At 42.8% G+C, this 14888-nt stretch overlaps 1 protein-coding gene across 4 annotated transcripts in view; it reads right to left on the bottom strand.

Annotated features, from left to right (window-relative positions):
• Positions 1–14888, bottom strand: part of tp63 (tumor protein p63) — a 124355-nt gene that overhangs the window by 89581 nt on the left and 19886 nt on the right. For 2 of the 4 annotated variants that reach the window (XM_034180662.1, XM_034180660.1), the window contains exon 3: positions 2525–2536. The exons of the other annotated variants lie outside the window; for them this stretch is intronic. In XM_034180662.1, coding sequence (XP_034036553.1) covers positions 2525–2536 — 12 coding nt within the window. The remainder of the gene's footprint in view (positions 1–2524; positions 2537–14888) is intronic. 4 annotated transcript variants of the gene reach the window in all.

Raw genomic sequence — 14888 nt, forward strand, 5'->3', positions numbered from 1 at the left:
AACATTAGGTCTCTCTCTTCTAAGTCCCTGTTGGTAAATGATATAATAATTGATCAACATATTGATTTATTCTGCCTAACAGAAACCTGGTTACAGCAGGATGAATATGTTAGTTTAAATGAGTCAACACCCCCGAGTCACACTAACTGTCAGAATGCTCGTAGCACGGGCCGGGGCGGTGGATTAGCAGCAATCTTCCATTCCAGCTTATTAATTAATCAAAAACCCAGACAGAGCTTTAATTCATTTGAAAGCTTGTCTCTTAGTCTTGTCCATCCAAATTGGAAGTCCCAAAAACCAGTTTTATTTGTTATTATCTATCGTCCACCTGGTCGTTACTGTGAGTTTCTCTGTGAATTTTCAGACCTTTTGTCTGACTTAGTGCTTAGCTCAGATAAGATAATTATAGTGGGCGATTTTAACATCCACACAGATGCTGAGAATGACAGCCTCAACACTGCATTTAATCTATTATTAGACTCTATTGGCTTTGCTCAAAAAGTAAATGAGTCCACCCACCACTTTAATCATATCTTAGATCTTGTTCTGACTTATGGTATGGAAATAGAAGACTTAACAGTATTCCCTGAAAACTCCCTTCTGTCTGATCATTTTTTAATAACATTTACATTTACTCTGATGGACTACCCAGCAGTAGGGAATAAGTTTCATTACACTAGAAGTCTTTCAGAAAGCGCTGTAACTAGGTTTAAGGATATGATTCCTTCTTTATGTTCTCTAATGCCATATAACAACACAGTGCAGAGTAGCTACCTAAACTCTGTAAGGGAGATAGAGTATCTCGTCAATAGTTTTACATCCTCATTGAAGACAACTTTGGATGCTGTAGCTCCTCTGAAAAAGAGAGCTTTAAATCAGAAGTGTCTGACTCCATGGTATAACTCTCAAACTCGTAGCTTAAAGCAGATAACCCGTAAGTTGGAGAGGAAATGGCGTCTCACTAATTTAGAAGATCTTCACTTAGCCTGGAAAAAGAGTCTGTTGCTCTATAAAAAAGCCCTCCGTAAAGCTAGGACATCTTTCTACTCATCACTAATTGAAGAAAATAAGAACAACCCCAGGTTTCTTTTCAGCACTGTAGCCAGGCTGACAAAGAGTCAGAGCTCTATTGAGCTGAGTATTCCATTATCTTTAACTAGTAATGAGTTCATGACTTTCTTTGCTAACAAAATTTTAACTATTAGAGAAAAAATTACTCATAACCATCCCAAAGACGTATCGTTATCTTTGGCTGCTTTCAGTGATGCCGGTATTTGGTTAGACTCTTTCTCTCCGATTGTTCTGTCTGAGTTATTTTCATTAGTTACTTCATCCAAACCATCAACATGTTTATTAGACCCCATTCCTACCAGGCTGCTCAAGGAAGCCCTACCATTATTTAATGCTTCGATCTTAAATATGATCAATCTATCTTTGTTAGTTGGCTATGTACCACAGGCTTTTAAGGTGGCAGTAATTAAACCATTACTTAAAAAGCCATCACTTGACCCAGCTATCTTAGCTAATTATAGGCCAATCTCCAACCTTCCTTTTCTCTCAAAAATTCTTGAAAGGGTAGTTGTAAAACAGCTAACTGATCATCTGCAGAGGAATGGTCTATTTGAAGAGTTTCAGTCAGGTTTTAGAATTCATCATAGTACAGAAACAGCATTAGTGAAGGTTACAAATGATCTTCTTATGGCCTCGGACAGTGGACTCATCTCTGTGCTTGTTCTGTTAGACCTCAGTGCTGCTTTTGATACTGTTGACCATAAAATTTTATTACAGAGATTAGAGCATGCCATAGGTATTAAAGGCACTGCGCTGCGGTGGTTTGAATCATATTTGTCTAATAGATTACAATTTGTTCATGTAAATGGGGAATCTTCTTCACAGACTAAAGTTAATTATGGAGTTCCACAAGGTTCTGTGCTAGGACCAATTTTATTCACTTTATATATGCTTCCCTTAGGCAGTATTATTAGACGGTATTGCTTAAATTTTCATTGTTACGCAGATGATACCCAGCTTTATCTATCCATGAAGCCAGAGGACACACACCAATTAGCTAAACTGCAGGATTGTCTTACAGACATAAAGACATGGATGACCTCTAATTTCCTGCTTTTAAACTCAGATAAAACTGAAGTTATTGTTCTTGGCCCCACAAATCTTAGAAACATGGTGTCTAACCAGATCCTTACTCTGGATGGCATTACCCTGACCTCTAGTAATACTGTGAGAAATCTTGGAGTCATTTTTGATCAGGATATGTCATTCAAAGCGCATATTAAACAAATATGTAGGACTGCTTTTTTGCATTTACGCAATATCTCTAAAATCAGAAAGGTCTTGTCTCAGAGTGATGCTGAAAAACTAATTCATGCATTTATTTCCTCTAGGCTGGACTATTGTAATTCATTATTATCAGGTTGTCCTAAAAGTTCCCTAAAAAGCCTTCAGTTAATTCAAAATGCTGCAGCTAGAGTGCTGACGGGGACTAGAAGGAGAGAGCATATCTCACCCATATTGGCCTCTCTTCATTGGCTTCCTGTTAATTCTAGAATAGAATTTAAAATTCTTCTTCTTACTTATAAGGTTTTGAATAATCAGGTCCCATCTTATCTTAGGGACCTCATAGTACCATATCACCCCAATAGAGCGCTTCGCTCTCAGACTGCAGGCTTACTTGTAGTTCCTAGGGTTTGTAAGAGTAGAATGGGAGGCAGAGCCTTCAGCTTTCAGGCTCCTCTCCTGTGGAACCAGCTCCCAATTCAGATCAGGGAGACAGACACCCTCTCTACTTTTAAGATTAGGCTTAAAACTTTCCTTTTTGCTAAAGCTTATAGTTAGGGCTGGATCAGGTGACCCTGAACCATCCCTTAGTTATGCTGCTATAGACGTAGACTGCTGGGGGGTTCCCATGATGCACTGTTTCTTTCTCTTTTTGCTCTGTATGCACCACTCTGCATTTAATCATTAGTGATCGATCTCTGCTCCCCTCCACAGCATGTCTTTTTCCTGGTTCTCTCCCTCAGCCCCAACCAGTCCCAGCAGAAGACTGCCCCTCCCTGAGCCTGGTTCTGCTGGAGGTTTCTTCCTGTTAAAAGGGAGTTTTTCCTTCCCACTGTAGCCAAGTGCTTGCTCACAGGGGGTCGTTTTGACCGTTGGGGTTTTACATCATTATTGTATGGCCTTGCCTTACAATATAAAGCGCCTTGGGGCAACTGTTTGTTGTGATTTGGCGCTATATAAAAAAAAAATTGATTGATTGATTGATTGATTGATTGATGATCCAGAGTAGGCATGGGAGAAGGTCATGTGGTCAGCTGAGATCAAAATAGAGCTTTTTGGTATCAACTTCACTCGTGTTTGGAGAATGAAAACAACCCCAAGAACACCATCCCAACCGCAAAGCATAGGGATGGAAGCATAATTTCTGGGGGTGCTTTTCTGCCAAGGGGACATGACAACTGCACCGTATTGAAGGGAGGATGGATGGTGTCATGTATGATTTTGGAAAACAACCTCCTTCCCTCAGTAAGAGCATTGAAGATGGGCCGTGACTGGGTCTTCCAGCATGACAGTGACCCGAAACACACAGCCAGGGCAACTAAGGAGTGGCTCCATAAGAAGCATTTCAAGGTCCTGCAGTGTCCTAGCCAGTCTCCAGACCTGAATTCAATAGAAAATCTTTAGAGGGAGCTGAAACTTGGAACCTGAAAGATCTGGAGAAGATCTGTATGGAGGAGTGGACCAAAATCCCTGCTGCAGTGTGTGAAAACTTTGTCAAGAACTACAGGAAACATCTGACCTCTGTAATTGCAAACGACAGTTTTACCAAATATTATGGTCTGTTTTTCTATTGTATCAAATACCTATTTCTTGCAATAAAATGCAAATTAATTATTTAAAAATCATACAATGTGATTTTCTGATTTTTTTTAGATTCTGTCTCTCACAGTTGAAGTGTACCTACGATAAAAATTACAGACCTCTCCATTCTTTGTACAACCCCAATTCCAGTGAGGTTGGGACATTGTGTGAAATGTAAATAAAAACAGAATACAATGATTTGTATTCTGTATCAGAATCCTCTTCAACATATATTCAACTGAATACACCACAAAGACAAGATATTTAATGTTCAAACTGATAGACTTTTTTGTTTCTGTGCAAATATTTGCTCATTTTGAAATGGATGCATGCAATACGTTTAAAAAAAGCTGGGACAGTGGCAACAAAAGACCGGAAAAGTTTATGAATGCTCAAAGAACACCTGTTTGGAACATTCCACAGGTGAACAGCTTAATTGAAAACAGGTGAGTGTCATGATTGGGTATAAAAGGAGCATCCCCAAAAGGCTTCACAAGCAAAGATGGGGCGAGGTTCACCACTTTGTGAACAACTGCGCAAAAAAATAGTCCAACATTTTAAGAACAATGTTTCTCAAAGATCAATTACAAGGAATTTAGGGATTTCTTCATCTACGAGGTCTGTGAGAAAAGTATCGTACCTTTTTATTTTTTCAAAAACTATATGGATTTGATTCATATGGTTTTACGTCAGCCAAGCTTGAACCTTCGTGCGCATGCGTGAGTTTTTCCACGCCTGTCGGTTGCGTCATTCGCCTGTGAGCACGCCTTGGCATGTCCCAACTTGTCCCCTGGCACTCCAAAATGGAGGTGTTCCTTTGTCTCGCTCAATCAGCGAATCGGTCGTGACGCGCGAAGCCTCCGCGCAGCTTTCCATGACAAAATCTCTTGTTAAAAGTGAAATCTGCCAGAAAATGGCTGATGTCCAGCTCTTGTGATAACCAGAGAAATTGCTCATGACGGTCCCAGCTCCACACAGCCATCTGTTTAGAAATGATGTGGTGTTTTCTGCCTCTCGATGGCGACTCGGAGCGCGGCACGCCGTGCGCCATTGTGGGGCGTCCTTAAAGCTGTAGTAACAGTCCTTATTCTCTGTGAAGCCTGTAAAATTTTCACCGAAAGCCAGATAAATTTTTTGAATGGTTTCCAGCTGCTTGTCTCTAACAGTTTCTGAAAAAATTCTGATGGAAAAAAAGCCCAAATCATTCCGCCATTTCCTGACAATGAAAATCCGATGAGGGGGCTGGACCACTCCTCCCACAAGGCGTGCTCACAGGCGAATGACGCAACCGACAGGCGTGGAAAAACTCACGCATGAGCACGAAGGTTCAAGCTTGGCTGACGTAAAAACATATGAATCAAATCCATATAGTTTTTGAAAAAAATAAAAAGGTACGATACTTTTCTCACAGACCTCGTACAGTCCATAATATAATCAGAAGATTCAGAGAACCTGGAGAAGTTTCTACACGTAAGCGGCACGGCCGAAAACCAACATTGAATGCCCGTGACTTTCGATCCCTCAGGTGGCACTGCATTAAAAACTAACATTGTGTAAGGGATCTTACCACGTAGGCTCATGAACACTTCAGAAAGCCATTGTCAGTTAACACAGTTCGTCGCTACATCTACAAGTGCAAGTTAAAACTCTACCATGCAAAGCGAAAGCCATACATCAACAACATGGACAGACGCAAAGTGGAGAAGTGTGCTGTGGTCTGATGAGTCCACATTTCAAATTGTTTTTGGAAACCATGGACGTCGTGTCCTCTGGACAAAAGAGGAAAAACACCATCCAGAATGTTACCAGCGCAAGGTTCAAAAGTCAGCATCTGTGATGGTATGGGGTGTGTTAGTGCCCATGGCATGGGCAACTTACACATCTGTGATGGCACCATCAATGCTGAAAGGTCCATCCAGGTTTTGGAGCAACACATGCTGCCATCCAAGCAACGTCCTTTTCAGGGATGTCCCTGCTTATTTCAGCAAGACAATGCCAAGTCACATTCTGCATGTGTTAAAACAGCATGGCTTCATAGTAAAAGAGTGCAGGTACTAGACTGGCCTGCCTGCAGTCCAGACCTGTTGCTCATTGAAAATGTGTGGCGCATTATGAAGCGCAAAATACGACAAGGGAGACCCCAGACTCTTGAACAACTGAAGTCGTACATCAAGCAAGAATGGGAAAGAATTCCACCTACAAAGCTTCAACAGTTCATGTCCTCAGTTCCCAAATGCTTATTGAGTGTTGTTAGAAGGAAAGGTGATGTAACACAGTGGTAAACAACCAACCAGTCCCAGCAGAAGACTGCCCCTCCCTGAGCCTGGTTCTGCTGGAGGTTTCTTCCTGTTAAAAGGGAGTTTTTCCTTCCCACTTTCACCAAGTGCTTGCTCACAGGGGGTCGTTTTGACCATTGGGGTTTTCCTGTAATTATTGTATGGCTTTTGCCTTACAATATAAAGCGCCTTGGGGCAACTGTTTGTTGTGATTTGGCGCTATATAAATAAAATTGATTTGATTTGATTTAAACATACCACTGTCCCAGCTTTTTTGAAACGTGTTGCAGGCATTCATTTCAAAATGTGCAAATATTTCAAAGGATTCAAAAGAATTTTATTGTCATATGCACAATATTTGCACAAAAACAATAAAGTTTATCAGTTTGAACATTAAATAACTTGTCTTTGTGGTGTATTCAGTTGAATATAGGTTGAAGAGGATTTGCAAATCATTGTATTCTGTTTTTATTTACATTTTACACAATGTCCCAACTTCATTGGAATTGGTGTTCTCGGTGGGTAAACCTCACTTTAAGTGTACATGGTACCAGAGCACCCTAGACCGAAGGCTGATGATTGATTTTGTGGCAGTATCATCTGGTCAGAGACCACATGTTCTGGACACTGGTGAAGAGAGGGGCGGAGCTGTCAACTGATCACCATCTGGTGGTGAGTTAGATCAGAGGGTGGGGGACGACTTTGGACAGACATAGTAAGCCCAAACAGATACTGCTGTTGAACTGAAGATATGTGGGGAAGCCCACTGTCTGACAACTCGTCAGCTCCCACCTCCAATGGAGCTTCTTTGGCATTCCTGTGGAGGCTGAGGGCATTGAACCAGAATAAGCAATGTTCAAAGCTTCCATTTCTGAAGCCACAGCGGGGAGCTGTTGCCTGAAGGTTTTAGGTGCCTCAAGGGGCAGCAACACTCGGACATCGTGGTGGACACCGGTGGGCAGGGAAGCTGTCCAAGTGTAGAAGGAGTCTTTCCAGGATATAATATCTTGGAGGACTCTGCAGGCAATTCTAAGGTATCAACAGTCCCAAAGGGCAACAGCCTCTGCTGTGAGGGAGGCAAAGCAGCAGGTGTGGGAGAGTTCAGAGCAACCATGGAGAAGCACTTTCAGTTGGCACCTAGGTGCTTCTGGAGGACTGTGAGGCACCTTAGTAGAGGGAAACGGGGAAGCATCCAAGCTGTGTACAGTGAGGATGGCACTCAGTTGACCTCAACTGAGGAGGTCCGTGGGTGCTGAAAGGAGCACTTTGAGGAACTCCTGCATCAGACTGGAGCACCTTCTATAGGACAGCAGAGCTAGAAGCTGATGGGTGATGATCATCAGTTTCCCTGGTGGAAGTCACTGAGGTAGTTAAACAACTCCACAGTTGCAAGGCCCCGGGGGTTGATGAGATCTGTCCAGAAAGGCTGAAGGCTCTGAGTGGCTCTTGGATGAGATGTCTCTTTAACATTGCGTTGAGATCTGGGACAGTGCCAAATGAGCGGCAAAATGAGGTGGTGGTCCGGTATTTAAAAAAGGGGACCAGCGAGTGTGTGCCAATTACAGGGGCATCACACTACTCAGGCTCCCTGGTAAAGTCTACTCCAGGGTGCTGTAAAGGAGGGTTCAGCCAATAGTCAAACCTCTGATTGAAGAGGAGCCATGTGGGTTCCATCCTGGCCATGGAACAACTGACCAGCTCCTCACTCTCACAAGGATCCTGGAGGGGGCCTGGGAGTATGCCCATTCAGTCTACGAGGTCTGTTAGAAAAGTATCCGACCTTTTTATGTTTTTCAAAAACCTGATGGATTTGAATCATGTGTGCTTGCATGAGCCAACCTTGAACCTTTGTGCGCATGCGTGAATTTTTTCACGGCTGTCGATTGCATTATCTGTTTGTAAGCAGCCTTTGTGTGAGGAAGGGTGGAGTCTCTTGTCGTTTTTTCTTTGCAAGGAAATGGCAGATCAACTGGAGCAGCGCGACTGCATCAAATTTTGCCAGAAACTGGGTCACAGCCAGGTGGAAACCATTCGGATTATTCAGACGGCTTTCGGTGACGATCCTATGGGCATCACACAGATTAAGGAGCGGTACAACCGGTTTAAAGATGACCGCACAATGGTGGAGAGCGAGCCGCGCTCTGGGTGGCCATCAACACGCTGAAATGACCGGATCATTTCCAAAGTGAACTCTGTGATGATGCGGGACCGTCGTGTGACTATCCGAGAAATTGTGGAAGAGGTGGACATCAGCACTTTTTCAGCACATTCCACTGTGCCAGAAGATTTTGCCATGAAAAGAGTTGCAGTGAAAGTCATGCCGATGGCTTTGGCACAAAGCTGATGGCGCAGCAAAAGCGCCACAGTGTTGAAGCCTCACAGGACATGTTGTGACATGCCCAGCTCTTCCACCATTCGGAAGATTCAGATGGCTTTCGGTGGCTTTTCAGTCGTGTGACTATCCGAGAAATTGCCGTCTTTAAACCGGTTGTACCGCTCCTTAATCTGTGTGATACCCATAGGATCGTCACCGAAAGCCGTCTGAATAATCCAAATGGTTTCCACCTGGCTGTCGCACAGTTTCTGGCAAAATTTGATGCAGTCGCACTGCTCCAGTCGTTCCGCCATTTCCTTGCAAAGAAAAAACGACGAGAGACTACACCCATCCTCACACAAAGGCTGCTTACAAGCAAATGACGCAATCGATAGGCGTGAAAAAACTCAATCAGGTTTTTGAAAAAAATAAAAAGGTCGGATACTTTTCTAACAGACCTCATACATGTGTTTTTTGGACTTGGAGAAGTCGTATGATCGGTACCCTGGGAGATACTATATGAGGTGCTGTGGCCATATAAAGTGAAGGGGGCCCTTCTCAGGGCCATCCAGTCTCTCTACTCACAAAGCAAGAGCCATGCTTGGGTCTTCAGCAGTAAGTCAGACTTGTTTCCGGTGGGGGTTGGCCTCCACCAGGGCTGCGCCTTGTCACCAATCCTGTTTGGGATATCCATGTGCAATATATTGAGGCATATTCAGGAAGAGGAGGGTCTTCAGTTTGGTGGGCTCAGGGTCTCATCACTGCTTTTTGCAGATGATGTGGTCATGTTGGCTTCATCGGCCTGTGACCTTCAACACTCCCTGGATTGGTTCGCAGCCCAGTGTGAAGTTGCTGGGATGAGGATCGGCACCTCTAAATCTGAGGCCATAGCTCTCAGCAGGAAACTGATGGATTGCCTACTCTGGGTAGGGAATGAGGTCTTGCCCCAAGTGAAGGAGTTCAAGTACCTCAGGGTCTTGTTCACAAGTGAGGGGACAATGGAGCATGAGATTGGCAGGAGAATCGGCACAGCTGGGGTGGTATTGCATTTGCTCTGCCATACTGTTGTGACGAAAAGGGAGCTGAGCCAATAGGTGAAGCTCTCGATCTATTGGTCAGTCTTCATTCGTACTCTTATGTATGGTCAGGAGGGTTGGGTCATGACCGAAAGAACTAGATCATAACTACCAGCGGGCGAAAAGGGCTTCCTCAGGAGGGTGGCTGGTGTCTCCCTTAGAGATAAGGTGAGAAACTCAGTCATTCGTCAGGAGCTCGGAGTAGAGCCGCTGCTCCTTCGCGTTGACAGTAACATCGTTATTTTGTTCTGACTTAAGATAACTAACCTTTGTAACCGTCACAACAAGCAAATACAGATGATGGATGCATGGATAGATGCATGAGTGGACAGATGAGTCCACAGGCAAGATTGCCTCAGATGACAGAAATAAATCAGGCTCTGGCTGGACCCACTTGTCAAAATTAGTGTGTTCCACACCAAGAAGTGATAACCATGGCAACTGAGCCTGTGGTGGTGTCTTCAGAATGAGGGGCAACAAGCAGAGTGGCCAGAGGGTCAGTCCTGTCAGTGGTGTGTCTGCTATGTCCGGCTCACATGGTCGCTTTTGAACATCTCACCTAATTAAGGCTCAAGTCATTGTTAGCTCTATTCGTTACTCTATTATTATTCTACGAACTGGATTATATGAAGGACTGCAAATGTGTTACAAAAAAATGATACCCTCCTCTGCTATACGAGTCACTTGTATGTATTGTGTATCTGTTTGTAAATCTTTTATGATGAAATGGCCGAATTAGCAAACTGATCAACCTCTGTCCACGTAACATGATGCATTAAAAATACAACAAAAACTCCAATTATCTCCACTTGAAGATGTCAGACTACAATTTTGCACATATTCACATGGTGTGCTCCCACTGCGTGAAGATGAACTGAACTCCATCAAGCAGTTTAGGAAGAGTTGCCCCGACAATACGATGCCACATCATATGGCTTCATTGACATCAATCTTTAAGAAATACAAACAGTGTGGTACTGTGTGGTAAATCTGTCTGGAAGGGCCACTTCTCAAAAACTGAGGGTCCATGCAAGAAGGAGACAAGTGAGGAAAGCCACCAAACCACCCAGACAGCTCGGAGGAACTGATAAGTATCTGGTTGTAATTGGAGAAACTGTCCATAGTGCGACTTTTAACTGTTGCATCACCAGTTATAAAGTTTCGCGGTTGAGTGGCACATAGGGACATGAAATTTCAGCGGCAGTTTGTCAGAAGGCACATGGGAAATTCAAGCCAAGATTTCATCTGTATTGTTGAATGAAAATTTTTATCTGCTATGATTTTTTTGTGGCTGTCAAAATCATGTGTTAATTTCAATTCTTTAATTACAATACCGACAATGTGCACTCTAAGAAATAAAATGTTGAATTTAATTGATAAAGTTAAGGTAACTTTTAAATGCAACACAATATTGGGATTTAAGTAATAATGTTTCATTTGATTTAATTAATGTCAATGACAATGCTGTTTTGCTCTTAATTAACAATGTTATGTGGAAAAAGTTACCTTAACTTTATCAATTAAATTCAACATTTTATGCCTAAGACTGTATGTTTCATTTCTAAGAGTGTGTTATGTTTGTGATTAATCACACTTCAATCCATTTTGTGTTGAAGTCAGTAACTTTGTCTGTAAATAAAGAGTGTTTCTCACAGCAATAACTGGTTTGGATGTCCATGCCATTGGACTTTTTGTTTGGACGGCTTAAACATCACCAACTAAGATTTTTGTCTTTTTGTATCAGTACGTCCACAGTGCATGAATTAGCTTGGTCTTGCCTTCTGACTTGAGGAAGATAAGGGCCTCATTTATTTCCTGCTGTTCTTCAACAAATGGGTAAAATACATGTTCAGTACTTTTCATACCAAAGTAACTTACTTTACTAACAATCATTGTTCTATCTGAAACATGAGGGGTTGAAACAATGTTCACCCGCAAAACACTGAGTTCTCATAGGCTTAAAACAGTTTAAAAATGCTTGATTCATGGTCTTTTTCATCCAGATTTTAATGGTCAATGGGCAGATTTGAAAATCAAATGGTGTTGGACCCCAATAAAATAATTATTAAAGGGGTCATATTGTGGCTAATCACTTTTATTTACCTTTTGCATTTTCATGTTTGATATCTAATGTTCATCTCCATTCATTCATCTTCTACCGCTTAGTCCAATTAAAGGGCGCAGGGGGCTGGAGCCTATCCCAGCAGTCATAGAGCGCGAGGCGGGGTACATCCAGGACAGGACGCCAGTCTGTCGCAGGGCCACATATAGACAAAGAAACACCTCAGACACCAGACACCACAGAAACAAACAGACACCACACCTATGGACAATTTAAAGGCTCCAATCCACCTAACTCGACAGAAAGGCCACGGGAATTGAACCCACAACCTTCTCAATGTGAGGCAGTACTAACCACTAAGCCACCGTGCTGCCTATGTTCATCTCCAATATCCCACAATTCTATGAGTGTTTTTACAGATATTCACCTGATTTAAGCCGAATTTATGATTGACAGAGGTTTTTAAACACCTCTGCGACATATGTAACAGAAATAACCCCACATCCCCCAGATCCTCTGATTTTAACCTAAGGTTATTAAAAGGCCCCCACCCCACACAGACAATCTTCAGTTTTTTTACAGCTGTATTCCAAAATCACACACACACACAAAAAAAAACCCTGATATGCAAAGTAAAAATTGCTACATTACACAACACCACTGTAAATGAAGTGGCAAAAATTTTCAAAATACATTTTATCATGCATCAATAAATCATGCTCAGTGTATGCATGACGCCCCAGTTCCACACTGGAAACTTTGTTGTGTGCAGAGACATTCTGCCCTGTGCAGTTTTCCACAAAATATCCACAGAAATACAACTGAAAAGTCTGTTTCTGCGCAAAAATAAGAGCTAGAAAAAAATAAAAAATCGGCACTAGACTCAGACTGTAGGTTCCAACATACCACATCTCACTTGTTTATTTGTTGTTCTTTATGGTCAATGTCAGTTTATCCACACATGTAAGGATCAATGCAAAATATTATCCATATGCTACTTACTGCAATCTAGCTGCGGAATCATAATGGCAATCAAAACATCTTCCCTCTGCATTTTCCAGTCTGGCCCAATTTTTGCAAAGTTCACAGCCTGCACAGTTTATATTTATGCATAAAATATTTCTGTAATTGTTTTTAAGAGTCATTTTTTTTTCTTCATTGTTTTTTGTGTTTCTGATAGCCTGTGCACGTGTTTTGCAATTTGATGGGTGATATTTCAAAATAAATAGATAGATAGATAGATAGATAGATGTGATTAAATTAGATTAATTAATCCCAAACCTTGTAATTAATGACATTAATTTTTTAATTGCCTGACAGCACTACTTTTTTTTTATTTTTTACATGTAAAAGCTCAGCAGCACTGTATCACTTGTTTTTCCCTGGTGTGTCTTGTCTGTTAGGGCCACAATGTTAACAAATGTTTATTCATGTTTTCTGTTACTTTGGCAAAATTTCCATTTTTATTACAAATATGTATATTTCCACATTCCCAGAGATGTTTCATAACGAGTGTCAGTCCGTCCCCTGTCCATTGCCAGAATAACAGCACACCAGACCCTCTACAGACTCCCTGCATGTGGTGAGTCCACATGGAGAAGACATCCAGTTGTTTCTTCAGGCTGAGCTGGACCGAGTCCCACTGTGGTAGAACTAGCCCTCCCTTCCCTCAGGCCTGGCACCAGGAGAAGGCCCCGGTATCCCTGATCCAGGCGAGATGACTCCATCTCTTTTTGTGTCTGTCATAAAGGGTCATAAAGTTCGCTCTTTGTCTGCCTCCCCACCTGAGACCAATTAGCCAAAGGTGACCTTACCAGAAGGTAATGCTCCAGACAACACAGCTCCCAGGAACACTGGAGCACACAAAGCCCTCCCACCACGATAAGGTGGTGATCCAGGGAGGTGACCCGAGAGTGTGATCCAATTATAGAGGAATCACACTTCTCAGCCTCCCTCGGAAAGCCTGTGCCAGGGTACTAGTCAAATGTCAGATTCAGGAGGAGCAATGCAGGTTCTGTCCTGGTCGTGGAACGGTGGACCAGCTCTTTACCCTTACAAGGATATTGGAAGGGTCTTACAAGTATGACCAACCAGTCTACATATGTTTTATGAACTTGGAAAACGTGTATGACCTCAGGGTATCCTGTGGGCGGTGCTACGGGAGTATGAGGTACTTGATTCGCTGCAATGTGAGATTCGTTCTCTATGACCAAAGTAGAGCTGTGCCCGCATTCTCTGCATTACACCAGACCTGTTTCTGGTGGGAGTTGGACTCTGCCAAGGCTGCCGCTTGTCACCAATCCTGTTTGTGATGTTCATAGACGGGATTTCAAGGCACAGCCAGAGACTGGAGGGTGTCCACTTTGGTGGCCTCAGAGTTGCATCTCTGCTTTTTGTGGATGATGTAGTTCTGTTGGCTTCATGCTCACTGAGCAGGTTTGAGGCTGAGTGTGAAGTGACTCGGATGAGAATCAGCACCTCCAAATCTGAGACTGTGGTCCTCTGTCGGAAAATGATGGCTTGCCGTCTCTGGTTCAGGGGAGAGTTATTAGAGCAAATGGAGGAGTTTAAGTATTTTGGGGTCTTCCTCTGTCATGAGTGGGGGTAAATTGGAGCGGGAGATTGATTGATAGATTGGGGTGGTGTCTGAAATTTTACTGATGTTTTACTGACATTGTACTGGGCCATTATGGTGAAGGAGCTGGAAGGCTGTCTCAGTAGGTACTGGGGTTGAATTTATCTTCAGATTTGAAAATTGGTGTGTGATAAGGAGCTGGAAGGCGGGACTCTTAATTTACCAGTCGATTTATGCTCCTATGAACTTTGGGTAATGACTGAAAGAATAGGACTGCAGATTCAAGCAGCAGAAATGAGATTCCTCTGTCAGGTATCTGGGGTTATACTCCAGGACAGGATGAGAAGCTTGACTATCCCGGAGGGACTTAGATTAGAGCTGCTACTTCACATCAAAAGGAGCCAGTTGAGGTGTTTCGGGCATCTGGTGGGGATGCTCCCTGGTTGTGTCCCTAAGGAGGTCTTCCAGGCACTTCCAACCAGGAAGAGGCCCCGGGGAAAGCCCAGGACACACTGGAGAGATTATATTTCCCAGCTGGCTTGGGAATGCAGTGTGTATATTACCAAATAATAATAAATAAAAAAAATCAAATCTATCTATCTATCAAAGCCATTGTAGAAGAATTAAAACCTGCAGTTCCTTGAATGTCCAAATGATGCTCACGCCAAAGGTGAGCCGGTCACCATAGACCACCATGTTAAAATGCTCA

This window comes from Thalassophryne amazonica, chromosome 10 (genome assembly GCF_902500255.1).
Source record: "Thalassophryne amazonica chromosome 10, fThaAma1.1, whole genome shotgun sequence".
NCBI classification, from domain to species: domain Eukaryota; kingdom Metazoa; phylum Chordata; class Actinopteri; order Batrachoidiformes; family Batrachoididae; genus Thalassophryne; species Thalassophryne amazonica.